At 37.7% G+C, this 20505-nt stretch overlaps 1 protein-coding gene across 1 annotated transcript; it reads right to left on the bottom strand.

The window, feature by feature from the left end:
* Positions 1 to 6844: 6844 nt before the first annotated feature.
* WDR18 (WD repeat domain 18) lies at positions 6845 to 16680 on the bottom strand. Its single transcript, XM_072404790.1, has 10 exons — positions 16438 to 16680; positions 15881 to 15991; positions 15103 to 15236; positions 14336 to 14477; positions 11983 to 12126; positions 11843 to 11901; positions 9484 to 9608; positions 9226 to 9392; positions 7935 to 8003; positions 6845 to 7846 (listed from the first exon to the last, which is right to left on the bottom strand). The coding sequence occupies exons 1-10, from the start codon at positions 16645 to 16647 to the stop codon at positions 7721 to 7723; spliced, it is 1287 nt and encodes a 428-aa protein (XP_072260891.1). The 5' UTR covers positions 16648 to 16680; the 3' UTR covers positions 6845 to 7720.
* Positions 16681 to 20505: the final 3825 nt, after the last annotated feature.

The following is a 20505-nucleotide window of genomic DNA, read 5'->3' as shown; positions in this document are numbered from 1 at the left end:
CACGGAGTCACCCACCGTACCACCCGATTCGGGTAAGCGCAGGTATCGGTGGGTGGCTTATTTGCGGGGGGGGCCTTATTTTACATTTTTCTCTAAAAAGGGGGGGCTGTCTTATTTGATGGCCCTGCCTTATCATCGGGGAAACACGGTACTATGTGTTGGGAAATGCAGTGGCATTTTTAATGGCACGCAAACATACAATTTTTGGACTGTTGTAGACACTGGATGCATGTGTGAATTGAATGCTTAAGAAAACACATGTGCTGAGGCAATACATGTGTTTGAATGAGCCCTAAAACAAATTCAATAAATTTAATATATACAGGTTGACAATCAAAAATTTTGATTTTCGAAAATTCCAGATTTGTTTTCATACTTACCTTCACACACAGACCAACCTTCCTCCCGCAGCACCCACGGACATCTGACACAGTTCCAGGGAGCAGGTGTCACGCACAGAGAGACAGGCCCAATAGGGGGTGTATGGTGGCGGTGCGAGCCCTGAGAAGAACCAAGGTGCAGAGTCTAAGCCATAACCAGGTTTTCTCCAGAGTCCCTGGAGGTTGCGGTCCTTGGGCACACCAAGGTGGGCAAGCACGGTACCAAATCACCAGGCAGGAGTATATTCGAGGAAAGCTGGGGTCGAGAGTGGCAGCAAGCAAGAGAGGTCAGGTCACATGCCAGGGCTCAATAGGCGGGGATCCAGGAGACAGACAGCAATGACACAGGGGCCAATGCAGGCACAGGGAACACTGGAAACAGCAGGAGGCACAGAAGAAGCAGGGATATCCTTGGAAGCAACAGACTGGACAATGAGGGGTTAACACAGGAGCAGGACACAGGAAACACTTGATTAAGCAGCAGGTGTACAGGAACTAGGGCTGGGCACAATGGAGACACAAAGGAGACATGACTTGTTGCACGAACACAAAATTGAATTTCTGAGCTAGCTAAATAGCCAGGGCTGGTTAAGAGGCTATTTTCTAATTGGCCAGTGGCATGGACAGAGTTGATAAAGCTTGGAAACAGAGGCACACCCAGCATCAGAACTGCCCGCATGCGCAGGGGAGAAATACCTGTGCTTTAGTGAGGTACAGGTAAGTGTGACAGCAGGCAGCAGGGATGTTTCAACGTGTATTTAGTTTAGCAAGCCGACCTAACAGCTGTTTCTGCAGAACAGCGCCATGAAAACATTAGTGGCCAAACAATGTACTGCAGTCCCTGAAAACGAGACCTGAAATACATGCCGAGAAACTGAAGGATCCGGATTATCAATGGCCAGATTTTCGATTGTCAACCTGTATATATGAATTAGCTTCTACTGGCCTTCCACCCATGCAGTCTGCTATAGTCTTGATTCTATTAGATCAGTGTTGCTCCAGGTTTACTTTACCAGGTGCTTGAACACCACAGGTGCAGACTGAAAATGGGAATCTCCTCTCCACAATAAACTTTAAAAGAAAAAAAACACGCTTAGTCCTGTGTGTCTTTATGTTAAAGCTTTATTAAAATTGTTAAGTTCTTGGTTAAAAAGTTAGATGACAAATACACACCTAAGGCAGATGCCTTTCTGGATACAAATCGTATTCCCAGATCTACATTTTTTTGTAAACTCAAAAAAAAAAACTTTTCTAAAAATTAGTATTTTCTGACCATCTTTTTTACCTGATCAAATTCTACACAATGGTGGTAAATACAACCTTATCCTAATTCTTAAATTATATTCCTCTCTTCTGTAGTCCAAACAAATAATTTATTTCTTTGTTTACTCTTGGCAATTTTATAGGTCTTAGCTACAGTATGGTCCAAAAAATAGGAATGATTTTTACAACAACCATACTAATCATTGCCAAAAAATAAGGAATGTCCAAATCCTATTCCACATCAAATATTAGTAAATAGTCAATATATAAAAAATAATATAATGTATAATGTAAAAATAATATAATGTCCAAAAGTACAGCACTTCACCCACACATCCATATATAAATTGGCATATGCTGGCACAAATTTAGCTCAAATTTCACCTTTGTGACTAGGCCCTGTAAAATCAGTGAAATGCATTAAGAGAAGTCTTACTCTGTAAAATTGTACCCTGGAAACATACAGTTTGTTTTCAATAAAACTAAACAAAAGTAAAATAAATGCCCCCAGGAGTGTGCAGCCTAAATTTCAGTTGACTGGTATAATGTTATTGCAGCAGAATTTTATCAACACAAATTCAGGTACTCAAACACTGCACTGAGAGTATGGAGATTCCTACTACTGCCTTCTTTGCTGAAAACGCTAGTTACCTGGCTGCCATACCTTGCCATCACTGACCTAGAACAAACAGAACTTTTCTAATCCGTATACTTTCAGGTTAATTGATCACAAAATATGAAGACATAACTAACTAGACTTATCAGAAGGAGGTCAGTAATGGCAGTCTTGTATCTTTTTCTTTTTTTTTACCAAAATACTTTTTTAAATTTGCCCAGATACAGATTTAGGATTTCCTGAGCTATATCAATAGAACAAATTGCTGTCTCCTAATTGAAAGGAGCACTTATTCCCCCTTGTGGTCATGAACTATACACACTGCTAATATAATTAGGTGGAATATAGTCACAAGTCATAAAGCTGGAGTGTAAAATGGAAAAAAAAAAAAACACTTATGTGTCGGAAAAAAAGATAGTAACCTGTCAATAAATAGTAGTTCCTAAGCAAACACATAAACTTACTATTCCATGTAAGTCTATGTATGCAAAAACCAATGCCAATCTATATGTAACCTGCTGTGTCGTTATGGTGGGACTTCAGAACTAGTATGAAAAATGGAGATATAGGAGGACGTAACTATGCAGAACAATTTACCCACAGCTTACTGAACTGTGCATGACTGTAAAACGTGTTTCACTTATACTGGTCTGTTTTTCCATGTATGCAAGTATGTAAGGTAATGAAAACCCCTGACACAGTGGGCCTGATTTATAAAGCTTTCCAAGACTGGAAAAATACACTTTCGCTACTCTCAGGACCTAACTAGATAAATTCAAGGCAGTCTTTACACCTAGTGTTTCTTCATTTTCCTCCTGTGTACTCCTAGCAGTGCTGTAGCCACCCACCTGGCTGGAGCAAATCCCCTGCTGTCCACTGTCCAGGTGACCTCCACCTGTATGGTTTCTAAAGGTCACCTTGGATGGAAACCCCACTGTTGGTCCCTTGGGGCATGTTAGAGTGCTTGATAAATTTAGGCAACAAATCTTCACAAACTACATCAGTGGTTCAAAGGTATGGCAATCTATATGTTTGGAACATAATATCAATCCTGGAATCCGCCTAATGTGTATGCTGGTCAGACACCTCAATGAAAGCTTTATATCTTTGTATATTTGTATGCCATAAGATTCTTGTAAGTGGGGACACACATACTTTTTCCCTAAAGGAGCAGACTTGCTGCATGAGTGAGTGTCTACACTGTGGCCCTGATTTATGAAAGCTCACCAAGGCTGGAGAGAATACACTTTCAGAAGTGAAGCTGGGTGGTCCAGAAAACATGGAATGGATTTTTAAAAATCATTTGCTATTTGCTAGCAAATGTTTTGAATCCTGGACCAGATATAAAATATACATGCTACTGTAGCTATTTTACAGGTTTTACTATTTTTATGCACCGTTGCTTTAACAGATTTTTTTTTTTAAAGTTTATTAATTTTATTCAAATATTGGTCATATTTCAGTGAGTTATGCCTAGGAATTATAGGCTTACAATGTAAAATAAATTTCCATGCAAAAAAAATCTAACGCTTTTTGCATGAAAACACAGACAAAATTAGAACAAGTCAAATAGCAGATCCGTGGTGATGAAGTCTCCATAAGTCTCTCCACTCTCCATGGTCTGTCAGCAGATTGATTTCTTTCCATCAATTAGATGCCTTCTTCCATCTTCCTCCACATTGAGACTTTCAGGGATTCCTTTGCTTTGCATGCAACCCTTTTTTACAGTTGTATACCCTTCAGGCTATCCATGTCATCCAGCTTCCCCAAAGGTCATTTTGAAAGATGTGGCCTCTCTAGGTCAAAAAGAAATTATTTATCATTGCTCCTACAATATTCCCCCATTTTATAAGAGATCCCTTAATTTCCAAAATTTGGGTGGACGATGATTTTAGAGAAGTCTCCTCCATCCCACACAGACCCAGTACAGTTCATAAATATTTGGACAGAGACCACTTTTTTCTAATTTTGGTTCTGTACATTACCACAATAAATTTAAATGAAACAACTCAGATGCAGTTGAACTGCGGACTTTCAGCTTTATTTCAGAGGGTTAAACAAAAAGACTACAAAAATTTGAGAAACTAAAGCTTTTTTTTTTTTTTACACAATCCCTTCATTTCAGTGGCTCAAAAGTAATTAGACAAATGACTCAAAGGCTATTTGAGGGCAATTCCATGGGCAAAGCCTTCCTTACGTCTATCAATTAAGCAGATAAAAGTTGATTTGAGGGGGGGAGCTTGTATGTGGAAGATTTTGCTGTGAACAGACAACATGCGGTCAAAGGAGCTCTCCATGAAGGTGAAACAAGCCATCCCTAAGCTGCAAAAACAGAAAAAAACCCACCTGAGAAATTGCTACAATATTATGAGTGGCAAAATCTACAGTTTGGTACATCATGAGAAGGAAGCAAAGCACTGGTGAACTCAGCAATGCCAAAAGACCTGGACGTCCATGGAAGACAACAGTGGTGAATGATTGCAGAATCATTTGCATGGTGAAGAGAAATCCCTTCACAACAGCCAACCAAGTGAACAACACTCTCCACGAAGTAGGCGTATTGATATCCAAGTCTACCATAAAGAGAAGACTGCATGACAATAAATACAGAGAGTGCACTGCAAGGTGCAAGCCACTCATAGGCCTCAAGAATAGAAAGGCTAGATTAGACTTTGCTTAAAAAAAACATCTAAAAAAGCCAGCACAGTTCTGGAAAAACATTCTTTGGACAGATGAAACCAAGATCAACCTTTACCAAAATAGAATGATGGCAAGAAAAAAGTATGGAGAAGGCGTGGAACAGCTCATGATCCAAAGCATACCACATCATCTGTAAAACATGGCAGAGGCAGTGTAATGGCTTGGGCATGCATGGCTGCCAGTGGCACTGGGACACTAGTGTTTATCCATGATGTGACACAGGTCAGAAGCAGCCGAATGAATTCTGAGGTGTTCAGAGACATATTGTCTGCTCAAATCCAGTTAAATTGATTGGCAGGCGTTTCATAATACAGATGGACAATGACCCAAACATACAGCCAAAGCAACCCAGGAGTTTATTAAAGCAAAGAAGTGGAATATTCTTGAACGGCCAAGTCAGTCACCTGATCTGAACCCAATTGAGCATGCATTTCACTTGTTCACTTGAAGACTGAACTTCGGACAGAAAGGCCCACAAATAGCAACTGAAAGCTGCTGCAATAAAGGCCTGGCAGGGCATTAAAAAAGAGGAAACCCAGCATCTGTTGATGTCCATGAGTTCAAGACTACAGACTGTCATAGCCAGCAAAGGGTTTTCAAACAAGTATTAGAAATGAACATTTTATTTTCAGCTTTGTAATTTGTCCAATTACTTTTGAGCCCCTGAAATAAAGTGTGTTAAAAAAGGCTTTAGTTCCTTACCTTTTTTGCAATCTTTTTGTTCAACCCACTGAATTAAACCTGAAAGTCTGCAGTTCGACTGCATCGGAGTTGTTTAATTTAAAATAATTGTGGTAATGTACAGAACCAAAATTAGAAAAGTTGTCTCTGTCCTAGTATTTATGTGGGTGAGAGAGCTAGAGCAGGGCAGCGTACTGTGGGTCTGGCTTCTGGCTTTTTTAGAAATCTACATCATAGACATTTTATTATTTTTGGAATGCCTTTTTCTTACTCCTAATATTGAGAGCTTTTAAGTATTTTTTAACCTCCCTCCCAGGGTGTGCTAGTGATTTCCCATTGTGCGATGACATGGAACTGTCAGGAAAAAGAAAAATACTTTAAATCATTTGCTTTTCAATTCTAGACCAGATCCATTCTAGGTTTGATGGATCACCAAGTTTCTCTCATGATAGTTTATCTTCTTAAGTCTGGAGAGCTTTAATAAATCAGACCCAGTATATTCAGCTGTTTTTGGTTTTCACTGCAAAACCATGTTTTGCCCTCTTTATAGGGAAACTGAAGATTATTACTATTATGTAACGTGATAAAGTCTGGGTACAAATGTTTTATGACCCACCAAAAAAATCTGTATGATTATAATGAAAAAAGGATTTCGTCTCACGTGTTCCATTTTTAACAAAGCCATACAAACAGTGATTAGTAAAATTTAGATATAATTATTTAAATATATGAAGATAATAAACTGGATCACAGACATGTTGTTTCTTCTAGGAATCCATTCTTGACTAATATTTCCCTTTGTGCTATTAACTAAAGCTCAGTGTTCAACCGGACTGTTTGTATTTTATTTTTGCATTGCAGTGTTGTTGATCTGTAAAATTACTTGCTGTGTTTCAGCATTGAAGCTTGCTATCCAGCAGGAGCACATGTGTCAAGGTAACAACTCAGGAGGTGCTTAAGCAAGGAACACCATGATGGTATCAACAAGTAATATTTTATAAAAGCTGAATATTAAAAATAGAGTTGAGATTACATAAACATTTAGGTTTTTATGAGATTTTAGTAATTGAAGTTTGATCTAATTTAAGGATCCATAACTGTCTGAATAGCATTATAGATTCATGTGTGTAGCAACTATTTAAGAGCAGACTTCACATAAACCGAGACACAGTTTTGCAGCAGGACACAAGAAAGATTAAAAAAGTTAACAAAACAAAGTTTATTACAAAATGATATAAAGCAGATGGTATATTGTACACGATATAAACTTACATAGTTCAGGTTACAAAGGACTGCAACCTTAAATTATCTGTGCTTTAAGTCTTTATGGTAAGAAAAGGAAAGCATTATTTTTTTTTCAGTCTTACAAAAAGGTACCACAAGTCAGACATGTGAGCTGCTCAAAACTTTGTAAGGGTGCAAATTGATAAGAGGGCAGGTAAAAACAGAGTGCATTATACAAAACTTTATTTTTATTTTACTATTGGGCTTATTTACCAGAGAAGTGCAAAGAACAATGAGGGTATTAGGGGAAAAAACACTGGGATCCCCACAGGTTTTAGTTAACTATAGTAGGATCGGCAAACGATAAATTTTAAGGGCCCATTTCTATCTGATTGTTGATGTTAAAACATGCATTATGCACTTGAATTACTACAATGCATTCTTAAGGGACATCCACCAGGGGCTTCTGGTTTGGGTATATTGTTTTTATTTTTAAATAAAATAAAGATAAAGTTAGCTTATAATTTAAAGGAAAACTACTGTCCATAAGCCATGTATGTGAGACAGAGGTCAGCTAAAAAAAAAAAAAATGCCTAAACCAAAGAGAAATGATAGCTTATTTACAATTTTTAAATTCTATGACCTAGAAAAATTTTAATGCAAAACCTCTGCACACAAAGAACTGGGCTACAAGACCTGTCTTGAAGACTGACTATTTTGGCTTATTACAAAACCACCAACTATGGGCTAGTCTAAGCTGCATGAAATCCTTAGTGATATAAACAATTGACGGTCTACTCGGAGAAAGAAAATGAAGTCAAAATGAAGTTTTTTTTTTTCATTATTACATTGGACCTCACGGTTTGGTGATAATACTGGCTGAGAAATTAAAGAGATCTTTGTTTATCTTTCGCACCATACTCAGCTCCTCTTCCAATTCTGATGTCCGAGATCTAAGCTGCTCAACGAGACCTGAAAGATTCTAAGCAGGGAAAAGAAACACTATGAAGGCACAGTAACGACATCAATAATTCACAAGAATTACCGGGATTTAGTTCTGAAGACCTTACCTTGCCTTCACTTTCACCAAGGAGTTGGTGAAGATGTTCTGCCCTCTGTTGGTATGTGTCTTCTAACCCCTAGAATAAGAAGGAAGAGCGGTGAGGTAATCTCATAGGAAAAAAAAGACAATTTAGATTGCTATGTTATGTCAAAATTATATGCAAGACGTAGTACAAAAAGTACAAATTCTAGGTGCAACATCTACAAGATGATAAAACTGCAAACTGGACAAACTACTGCTGCACTGCTTATTACATTTTCCAAAACAATCCCTGTGCCACAACTGTGGATGTATCACAATTAGCAAACAATTAATCATATTTGTCAAATGTAAATGTTATATGGGTTTGGCCTGATTATAAGGATATAAAAATAAAAATCCATACCCATTAATGCCATTTCATACAAGTTACTAAAGTCTTACACTTTTATAAAATTCAAAAACATGGACATAATTTTGCCCAAATGGAGATATTGGTATTGATATGGTGTGTGTGTGTGTATATATATATATATATATATATATATATATAGTTATAATCCAAAGTTTTTGTAAGCTGCTGCTGTTCCTAGAGGTAAAAATCACCATGTTCTCCTTATTCTTATCCAATAAAGTGCAAGAATAGTGAAACAAGCACCACAGTAAGACACTAAGTATGTCCTTACAAACTACAAAATCTATAAAACAAAATGAAAACGTTTACCACCTTTCCCCACATTGAGTATCATTATTTTTATTAGTTATGGTACGTTGAGAGATAGCATCTCAAATCCATGGATAGGAGAGCCTAAATTAGGAAGTTCCTGTTCCTACTTTTCACCACATTTGTGTCTAAGACATTTTTGTGCCCATTCTTGGGCTTCTAAATGCAGCTGATATTTAAAAAGTTTTGGTAGGCTGGAGTCACATATACTAATTACTTTTGTATGTATTCTAAGGCATGCATATTGGACGTTAAGAACAGTCATTTCCAAGGCTTTCCTCAACTGCGTGTGGATGGTAGTATACTGTGCTACCGAACAGCTCATAGAAGACTGTATGTGCTTCACACCTATATTCCTCCAAATTGTCGTCTAAACCTTTATACCCCCTTCCATCATACCTGGTCTCCACAGCCTCTTTCCTGTACATTTGCTCTGCAGCCCATGTTCAGCCTAAAACAGTCCTAAGAATATATCTAACATTTGCTCCATTTAGAGAATAGGCATACATTGCTAGCAATAAATCAGCCTCTTTGCCAACCAAAAACAAAAGCCAATAAAATTGCACACAAAATATGTTATCTATACAATACATACATATTGATGTTTTCCAAGTCGAAGAATAATTCCATCACTCTCTGGCCCGTCAGAGCCCTCAGCTCCTTGAAAATGTTTGCTGAACCGAGGCAGGGGAAAGTTAGGCTTACTGTCTGCTCGCAACATGTTGCCAGGTGCTGGTATGATAAAGGCGTTTGTTACCGGACCTGGGGAAATTTAAAACAATTTACAGAAACATATTAAAGTGTTTTATTTGGGCAATTTTGGACTGTCATCTAAAAGAGAAATGGACAATACCTCTGTGGCTGACTGTACGCAGACACTGCTTGCTCTGTATGTCCCAAACACAGACTGTCTCATCATGAGATCCTGATACCAACATGCTCCCATCCAGTGAAACAGAAAGACAAGTTACCTGGCCTCTGTGAACAGGGTTTGAAGTGATATTTACTTTTTACATGTATTTAACTCAGCCTATTCTTAGGTAGAGATAGATATACAATACACTTTTAGAACACCATTAAACTTTAGACCAACCAAAAGCAGTTAATTGTAGTTGAATAAAATCTGTTTTAGTATTAATTGTCAATTTGCGTGAAGGGTTTGAAATCGAAGGATGATCATAATGAGAAGATATGATCTTTGACATTCCAGATTGTGATAAAAACTCCATGCAACCTTGACAGCGCACAGTGTGATGTAATTTGAATATGGCCTTTATATGTACCAATAATTCCTCCACTAATTTAGAGATTAGAAAGATTAGATTAGAAAGTAGGTATACTTTAAGTAATTTGCTTGATGACATTTTTTTTGGAAATTGTGACCTGACCTGGCCTTTCCCTGTAGTAGTATAATTTTTAGTTCCTCGCTCAGTTGCTTAAAGAAGCCCAGGGTTGTTAGGTATTAGCCCAAAGTCTGGAATGTCCGAGATTCTATTAAGGTCTGCAGTTGTCAACAGGTGACTATGCCTAACATTTATTAAAATAATTGATAAAAAGTTCCTTTTTTTTCCTTTTTTTACAAACAGTTGTAAAAAGTTGTTCAATCCCTTAAATATCTTGTCAGGTACTCTGCATGTCTATTACTGGAAAATTGTCCAAACATTTTGTACCTAAAATAACTGAATAATTTAATTAATTGTAGATGTCCACAATAAAATTAAGTTCCAAAATGTTTTTTTAAATGACATCTTGCCCAGCTACCCCTAATAATTTACACAGAGAAAAGACAGACACATCGGAAGGTAGGCCTTATCTTGAGAGAATAACAGAGTTGAACAGGCTGAAAAATTCCAACCTGGTCAGCTGTCTGCTCCCTGAAGAATGTGTTCAGCTACTCACAGACAAGTTCACAGACCAAATGACAATCATCACATGCAGTGCTTAAAGGTAGCATTATACTGAGGGGATCGCTGTCTTTTTTTTTTAAACATTAAAAGAGTATCAAGCTTATTTCAAGATAAAAAGAGCAATATGCAAATATTAGTAACCTTTAAGCAGCCAATTGTCTTTTCTAGTTCTTACTACTCTAAATGGATAAAATATGATTAGTTGCTTTGAATTGCTTCTTCCAATAAACTTATTTAATAATCTTTTAAACAGACTATTACCCACAACATTTCTTTCTTATGGTGTGGTTAAGACTCAAGTGGGTAACTGAAACAATTATCCCCTATGATTTTTCAACTGGTTTTGGGAAATGTACTTTATTAAAATATTGTCTTACCTACAACACTGGTCATTTATAATAATTTGCATAAGTAGTAGTTTCTCTAAACAGCAGCTGACAGAACCTAACCTGTATTTATGGGAACAGTTTTTTTCCTTTATTGCTATGTACTGCCTGTTCTGCACACTACAGCCCTTTAAAGAAAGTCCTGATTGCCAAATGTAGGACTTGAATCTTTCTGTGGACTAAACAATGGTAAAAGAGTGCCATTATTTAAACACTTTCCCTTGCTTTGTGCTCAGTCCTTTAAAAAGGTGCACATTGTACATCTTAGAAATAATAAGGTCCTCCTACACTTCTACCTAGGAAACCACACAAAATATTGTTGCAGCTGAAAGGATAGTTTTTTTTCTAATTGACAGTCTAAAGTTAGCATTTAAAGTGGTTTCAGTTGATTGCTTGGAACAAATGGTATTATACGCAAGTTGCGAAGACAGATCAGTCACTGTGTGGGTATTTATTACAGAAACCTACACAACAACATTTTTGGCGTGAGGTAATATATCATCTTCAAATACTTGTACAAAAATAAAAGCAAACACTTTCAAGCGAAGAAGCCTGCACTTTACTCCATAAACCATGTCTGTCCTAAACACTGGAATGACAACACCAGATACAGCAAAGACAAATGAAAGATGAATTACCATACAGAAAAAGCAAAGTAGTTGTGGTTTTCTAGAATCAATAAATTACATTTGACGCATCTAGGTTTTTAGCCAGCTTTTCATAACAGCCAGTCAGTACATGGTTGAGCTTTTGCAGGTATTCAAAGCATGATTTCCAAAAACTATTCTACCCCCTATTAACCTTGTTTTCTAATGTACACATAACTGTATATGTATCTTCAGTATGTTATAGGGGAACGTTTGAGACAGAAGAGGACCATTTAAGAATACACCTCACCAAGAAAAAAAAAATCTCTTACCTGTGTCCTCTAAACACCTTTTCTTGGTCAACACTGAAGTTCTTCTCCCGCTGCACTGGCTGTGGAAACAAAATTATATTTACCTGCTCAGGTTTCACCTCTGTTTAGGTTAGTCTTAAAATTCTAGTATGCCCACTTACCCATGCACAAAGATCCACCTGGAATATGGAGCCATCACTACCACCACAAAATAAGTGATATTCAGCTGGATCAAACGTTACTGACATGATTTGGACATCAAAGAGGACAGACACCAAAAGTTCCCCAGAGGCAATGTCCCACAGCTGAAATAAATTATATAGGGTTTACTACAGCAGATTCATTAGTTGAGGAGGTAACTGCTCACAATTTTACAGCTATGAAGCATTAACACAAATTGGAATTACAATGGTTTAGGTATCACTAGTATATGTAGAAAAAGTTACACATTTGTTTGCCATACAGCAACTTGCTTCAAAGTTAAGAAGTTCACAAAACATCTTCAAAATATGATTACTACTACAAGGTTGCAGCATCTCCTGAAATGTAGCTCTTTTACCATTGTTGAACCAGAGTGGCTCCACTGGTGTTACTATAAAGTTCTAAATCATACCTTACCAGAAGTAAAAAAAAAAAAAAAATATTGAAATAACTTCATTGAATTATGCCCATTTCTTATATACGTTTTTTTCAGTGATTTCTTGGTTTATTTAGTGGGATGTGTTAATTGTAAACTCTACATATGACAAGCAAAACAAGATTCTATTGACCACTCAGGCGTTTAACCCGATCTTGGTTCGGGGTAAAAACACTTGCAGAAAGTGTTTACCCCAAACTTTTCTCAGGTGGATAAAAAAAGAAACAGCCGTCTCTTACCTGGTGCCGCTGTGATCATTCCGTGTTCTGTTGTTCCATCCGAGGTCTCCAGCGTTGGGTGTCTGCCTTCTTCATCGGATTCTTCTTCCCTCGGTGTTCGCATGTACGTCGGTGTGTGATGACGTCGTCGGCACGTGTGCCCATCAGCGGGAAATTCAAATTCAAACTCTCATTTTGTATAGGATTGAATACAAACTCCTGTATCCAATCCAATACAAAATAATATAAAATAAATACAAAGTATATAACTGGGAAATTCAAATTCACATTTTGTATTGGATACAAACTCCTGTATCCAATCCAATACAAAATATTATAAAATAAAGACAAAGTAAATAATTTGGAAATTCAACTAAAGATTTTTTTTTTTAAAGATTTTTTTTTTGTTTTATAAAAAATTTTTTTATTATTAAATTTATAAAATTTTGGACATATTTCGGTGAGTTATGCGGTAATTCGGTGAATTATAAGTAATTATTGAGTAATTCGGTGAAATATAGCCTACAATCTAAAATAAATTTCCATGCAAAAAATGTAACACTTTTTGCATGGAAGTTCGGAAAGAATTAGAACACCCAGCGTTCGCGTATGCGTCCCTCGGCAATTCCTCATGTCAGTGCATGTGCCCGTCGACAGGGGTCGTAGCGGGAAATTCAAATATTTTGTATTGGATTCAATACAAAGTCCTGTATCCAATCCAATACAAAATAATACAAAATATATTTATGTGGTTTTGTCTATAGGTATCTGACGTTGGACTCTGTTTTAAAATTTACCACACTAGGGAGGTGTTTTAGAAAAACATATTACTATACAGTATACCGAATTATTGCATTTTCAGTATTTTTCATTTATTTATGTATTCTTGTGTTTATTATTTAATTTTATTAAAAGTAATTTTTTTTTGTTTTTTACATGATTGTGTGTTTCAAACTTTTTTTATATTCATGATATCTACTAGACCCTTGTTCGGACATATTTCTGTAAGTTACAGGTCTACAATTTAAAAAAACAAAATTCATGAAAAACAGTGTACCGCTTTTGGTACAGAAATCTAGACATCAGTGAAACGCCCAGGTGGTTAACAGAGTTCAAATCTGTCTGCTGGTTGATTTCTGTTTATTCTATTAGAGGGGTCTAAACACATAGGAATAGGTTCTAAAGTGAATTAGTTTCAACAGGAAGTCTTCCTGAACCCCCTAAATCTCTTTTTGCAAGACATAAGTTCTGACCATTTAAACTGAATTTACACACAGAGGCCACAGATCAACTAGTTGTTGGTGCCTGCCCACTTTTACTATTGCAAAGGTTTAGCCACTGAAAGAGCCACTAGGGTTCAGAAAGGGTTTACGCAGTGTGGCTTCCTGCTAGCTGGTCTGTAGCTACTCTGTGGGAATTCAGCTCTACGCTTCTACAATGCAGTGAATACAATACAAATACAAGAGCAGCAGGTCATTGAATATGTAATCTTTGTGCACTTCTTTATTCAGCATTACAGCACTGTGTAGTACAGTATGGAATGAGAAAGCAGGGATTTCCATTACTTTCCTATTGTGAATGTTGAAGTGCAGAAGATTACAAGTTTGTACAAGTTATCAAGAAAGATTTAGAAAAGTAGTCATTACAACTACAAATTACCTTAACAGTCTGGTCTAAAGAGGAAGTTACTGCCCTGGCTTGAGGACCTCCAGATCCACACTGTACATCTGTAATAGGAAGTGTGTGTTGAGTCCACATATGTCGGGGTTCAGGACCTCGTGATCCTTCAGCTTGCAACACACTGAATAGGAGAATTTTATTATTTAGTTTTTTAGTTTAGGATTTACAGAGAACTAAAGATAATCTTGTTAAATACAATCAATGTTATTTTTTGACGTTAATCAATGTTATTTTTTAATGTTAGTTGCACTCCTAGATACAGAGTTTAACAAACGTAACTTTTTTTTTTTTTATAAATGTGTTGGTAACCATGATGATAGTTTGGTCTTCTTGGCAAGACATGGACCACTAAATTTACCATCTCAGGGTGCCACTCAAAGGGGAGGAACTTCCCCATAGTGATGTCACGATGCCAGACCCGTCCATTTTCCCCATCGCAGGTCTGAGCCTGCGATGGGAGAGTAGGCGGATTGTGTCCAGAGACCCAACCCGGTCACTTCCCTGAGCCTGTGATCCATACAAAGGACATGGCCCGTGGCTCGGGCGGGTGCACCCTTCCAGCGAGGTCATTATCCTCACCCCGCTCGGGGCCACACCGGCCAAAGCCAGGAACCACCAAAATATTCTCATGGACCACCAGTTGGCAACCGTTGTTTTTACATTGCCCCAACTCATAAGGGGGAAAACAAATAGGATATGTAGATCAACCCTTCCAAAATGCTTCTATGAATAAACAAAAAACTTACGTGAAAAGGTTCCACACCAGGACCAGGCTATCCTTTGAACCAGACACAAAATGACTGCTGTCATCTGTAAATGTGAGGCAGGTCAGATCCTGATAATGACTATTAAGAATGGCAAGGAGATTCCCTGTACAAACCTAGAGACCACAAGGAAAGTGAGAACACAAAAAGTCTGAACCAAAAGCTGACAATAATATATAAAAAATGCTGCAAATATTTAAAAATGGCAATCATATATAAAGATATTGTGTACAGTTTTGCATTCCTCTTATGCTCACCCATGGGCTTTCTATCTTCTAAATTTTTCAAAACAAAATAGAATTTACATTAAAGTATGTCTGTGAGTACAATAATAAAAAATGTCATTTCTGAGCTTCTGCTGAAATACTAGGTCCCTGGCTTATGTTCTTTTAATAGTTACTTCCCTGAAGAAAATATGCAGCAAGTACAAGCAGAACTCTTTATCTGTCATACAGTTATGTATTAATGAAAAACTGAAGTAATGAATGGTTAGGCCTTGAACTTTGTTTGCATCTCAAGGTAAAAGTGGTTGAATTGACAAAGTGGTTGGTTCTAACAGAACACTTCCTCGTTTGCTGCTTTGTGCTAGTAAGTATATGTGGGGTGGGGGGGGGGGGTTCTATTTAAAGACATGGGTAGAGTTCCACTTAGATGCTTGCTAAATTGCAGAAGCAGTGAGATCTACTATCCTCCCTATAAAAACACAACTCATAGAAGGAAAGGGTGAACATGTAAGAGCCCAGCAGGTTGCTTTACTTACCTCCCACAAGTAGATACTCTCCCCAATACCTGCCACCAAGTACAGACCACTAGGAGAGGCAGCTAGACAGGTGACGAGTCCTGGGCATACAATCTTTTGCTGTAGCTGGTCCTAAATGATGAATACAAGAAAAAGCAGATGAAACTATTGACAGGGCATTTATCAGGGTGTCTTATATAACAATGCAGACATGTGTTGTATTGCACGGTACCATATGTACAGTGCATTATGAAAAAAAGAAAATGCAATTATTTTTATGTGCAGCTATGGGTTAGCCAAGTCATTAGGTTGCCATTCCTAATGGTACAGCATGCAGAACAATGCACACAAAAAATGAACCAAACCTTATTTATGTTAAGGGGGGGGGGGGGTTAAGGTTCTAGGTACTAGAGAACAGAGGAGTAATTAGGCTTAGGCGCCAGGTAGGAAGGGGTTAAGGTTAGCCAAAATGACAGTAGGATCATCTAAAAGCACTTAAAAAATATATAATAAAGCTATAAACATCGGCTATCCGGTGTTCTAGGAACAGACCGACAAATCTAACACATTTCACTCACCTTCCTTTGTAGCTCCCACACGTTGATGTAGTTCTTCCCCAGCTGCCCTCCGATGAGGTACTGCCCGCCAAGCAGGGCTAGAGCGTGGGGTGTACTGTTCCCTCCTCGGTAGGTGAGCAGTACGGCGCCTGTCTGAGGATCCCATACCGAACAATTAGCAACTTGGCCAGCTGCATCCGTGCTCAACACCAGCTCTAAGGGCGCCGCCATCTTTGCCTGGGCTAAAAGGCCACGTGATCTCAAGTCGCCCGGCCCCCTTGCCGCTCTGTGAGGTAATGATGAGCTGTGAGGAGAGGGCTGTGCCAGTATATCAGGCAGAGGAAAAGGTGTGAGCTGTCACTATGCGGTCCCTTACATCTTGTTTTTTTTTATCTTTTTTATACATTAATAGGGAAATGTGCTTCAAAATATACAGACACACGAAGCTATTTTATATATAGTAAGTAGAGCATCTCTGATATAATTATTTATAAAATGGAATAAACTTTTCCACACATGTTCCAGGTGTATTCTAAGGGGGCACACTGGGCAGAGTGAAGACAAGGTGACATTAGAACCCCCGTGTTTTTCCCCTCACATACACATCTGAAGTCCTGTGCTCCCTAGTTGTGATGTTTTCTCGTTTTATGGACAGATGTTTTACGAGTTAACATACAGCCAGTCCCCGGGTTACATACGAGATAGAGGACTGTAGGTTTGTTCTTAAGTTGAATTTGTATGTAAGTTAGAACAGGTACAATATTTTAATAAATGCAATTTAGACAGATGTCTCAACATAATTTTAGGCAGTGTGGTGTCAGTTACTGTAAAAAATCCTCACTGGAAGGTATTCACAAACAAAGCAAAAAACAAAACTCTATGTAGCTTAGAGATTCATTAACTTCTGGAGCAAGCTGTGCTTTGATATGCAAAAAAAAGAAAAAAAAAACAACTGCAGAGTTTGTCTTGGTGATTAAAGAGTTAGAAGAGGCTACAGAAAGAGCTCACCCCCTAAGATCACCCACAACTCAGTTGTGTTTATCAAAAGATTTCTTCTGCAAGTCATAAAACACCCCCCTCCCCCTATCCAGGCTCTATCCTGCACAGGAGCGAGCAGGGAAGCCCAGTTCCTATCTTGGAGTCCTCTGTCTCGGGGACTACCTGTATAGGTATAAATTGATAGATACAATATATAGATTGAGAATTCCTTTTCCCTGCCCAATCTTTTCCACTCTCAATAAATAAAGCAGAGCGAGAGGAGCTCTCCCCACTATTAGTGGTTATATTGGGTGTATGCTGAATATCGTTATGGCAAAGAACAGGGCTTGTCAATGGGTTCAGAGTGATAACTAGGTAAAAGAATAATATCTAGGAGATCTCAAACGTACCTAAGTTTTATTTTAATGGTGTATCTGACACAAAAAACAAAAACAATGAAACAGTTGAAAATATACCAAATCATAAAAGCTTTAATTAAAAAAATCAAAGTCTCTACAATAATAATTTATAACCAACATATTAATTATAATTATTTAGGTTTAATTTAGATTTTTCAGTCTTGTATGGAGTATTCAAAAACTGAGGCACCATAAGTATAACCATTTTCTCCCACAGGAGACAGGGCAACAATGAGTTCTTGTGCTCCCCAGGGGCAGGGGAAGGTCACAATAGGCCTATATTGTGCCTGAGATCTCCTCACGTGGAGCATGATGAACACTCTTAACTTTTCATGGAGACAAATGTCAGATTCAATACTATACTGCCTCCTCATATCCAAACTAGTCCCAGGCCAGACTAGAGCAAAAGCTCCATCGCAGTCAGATGCACCTATGCTAAAGACTTCATGAAAGAAAATTTTCTCAACATTTGTAACCCAGAGGAACCCTTGAAATTGAAAACAATTTAGTGGGGGCCTTTGTGGAAAAAAAAAACTCATCATCCAAATGGATATCAAATAATGATAATTTGGGGAACACCTTTCAAACTGTTGAGGTACCCTGGAGTTTCACACAACCTTGGTTGACAATGGGTGCTCTAAAAGGACCCCTAACACACATTTGTGCCAACTGAGACAGAAAAGAGGGGGACCATTTAGAACACTGTTTAGGAAAAAACACTCCGATTACACAGATCATAACTAATTGAAGCCATTTCCACTTTTTCCAAGTTTTCTGCAGCAGTTTCCTTCTAGCCTAGGTTAGTGTCAATGCTGTGCCAAGATATGCTCTCCAAAGAGGAGCAGTAGGTTACCATGGAGTAGTTAGTCTGTGGAAGAGATTCTGAAAAAAACTGAGTATTGCAACAAAAATGTTCAAAATTGTTGGGCTATAAATTTGAAGAAATAAAATGACAGCTGACCCTATAGCACAAGGATGATTAGAAACTATCTGGTACTTTTTCTTAGTAATAGTGTAAAAGGACTTTTATTTTGTACAAATAGCTTTACAAGATCAAAAAAGACATTTTAGGAAGAATGACAGACTGGGGAACTGGATTCCAAATATCAGACACTTGAGGGAGATATGACCAAACAGTCTGGCAGGTCAGTGGCCATTTGTTAGCTATTTTTTCAGAAAATTTGAAAGTAATCAAAGTAATTAAATTGAATAATCAAAATTCTTTGCCAAAGTTACTTTAAGTGCAAAATAAAAGTGACAATATTCTGTCATCCATTTAGGGACATAAAACTTCATAAAAAGGGATAAGCAAATGTGGCCTGATTCAATTCACTACGGGTTCAGCAGTTTGAAGGAGCAACATGATAAATACACAAATCAAAATACATGTATGTGTAATGCCTTAATGCTATATGTTTTGTGATGGAACAGTATGATCTCTTGTATTCCACTGACTACTTCAGGTAGTTTTATCACAAATGATTTTTCTTCAAGCAGTACTAGACCTGCTTTAACCAATACTTGACATGGGATTCACCAAGAGTGCCCATGGTGATGCATAACTGTCTGATTTCTATCAAACTCTTATTAACATTAAAGAGACCCTAGATGATATAGTAGTGCAAAATTAGCCAGCAGCTGGACCTTTATATTGAGCAAGACAAGCTTGAAATTAACAAACAAACATAAAGCCTAATATATTTATTGAAGAATTATAAAATTACAGATGATAAAGAAATGTAAATTTGGTCAGCAGTAGGATGATTTTGTGGTTTTCATAATTATTAGACCCATTTGATGTATGCCTAACTATGGTAATAGTGATGCAAGTAATATATTGTGAGGTAGTTTGGGCACATTTTTTCTTAAATGATGTAGAAAAAAACTAAAGTCTTTTTTTGCTTTCTGACCTGGAGTACTGGACTTCTTTTATTGTACTTTCTAGGCAATACCCATACTGTTCTGTGCATTTTCTTGGAGGATCAAAAAGAAAAGGTGACCCTTTTGCTCAGCATATGAATGTTATGCTTTAACCACCCTGAATGTAAAAAAGGGCCTATATCAACATGAAATGAAAAGTGTATCTCTAAATTAAATAGCCCAAAGTACTCCCCACCCCCCAAATGGTGATTTTTTAATGGAGATAGAAGAAGTCTGCTATAGACAGAATAGTGGCTAAAAAGTGCCCTCAGAGTAACCACAACCTGAAATTTAAACGAAAAGATCCCCAATAATAACACCGCGTGAGAACTCCTATAGTAAATCATCATCCCTGTCACTATTGCTATTCTGTTTCCGTTCTCCTCTTTGTAGTAAGGAGGCTGTCTTATCTAAAAGCCCCTTAATTTGCTCTTCTGCACCAGGTTAAGTGCTCTGGCCTTTGCAGCACTAGGTCCCAGGTTCGAATCTCAGCCAGGACACTATCTGCATGTAGTTTGCAGGTTCTCCCTGTGTTTGCGTGGGTTTCCTCCCACATTCCAAAAACATGCAGTTAGGTAATTGGTCACCCCCAAATTTAATCTTAGACTGTATTAAAGTCATATGACTGAGGTAGGGACATTCGATTGTGAGCCCCTTTGAGGGACAGCTAGTGACTATAGACTTTGTACAGCGCTACGTAATATGATGGTGCTAAATAAATACTGTTTATTGATGGTAATTATAATAATATAAATCTTGAACCCTGCATATC

This window comes from Pyxicephalus adspersus, chromosome 3 (genome assembly GCF_032062135.1).
Source record: "Pyxicephalus adspersus chromosome 3, UCB_Pads_2.0, whole genome shotgun sequence".
NCBI lineage: Eukaryota > Metazoa > Chordata > Amphibia > Anura > Pyxicephalidae > Pyxicephalus > Pyxicephalus adspersus.
The sequence above is the reverse complement of the archived record's forward strand: the minus strand, read 5'-3'. Positions and strand labels throughout refer to the sequence as shown.

Excerpts from the sequence above, each read along its gene's own strand:
- WDR18 (XM_072404790.1), bottom strand. The coding sequence starts at position 16,647 with ATGGCGGCGCCCTTAGAGCTGGTGTTGAGCACGGATGCAGCTGGCCAA. Across the intron at positions 15,992-16,437 it reads TGTGGGAGCTACAAAGGAAG|GACCAGCTACAGCAAAAGAT; the intron begins GTGAGTGAAATG and ends TTCATCATTTAG. Across the intron at positions 12,127-14,335 it reads CTTTAGACCAGACTGTTAAG|CTGTGGGACATTGCCTCTGG; the intron begins GTAATTTGTAGT and ends AATTTATTTCAG.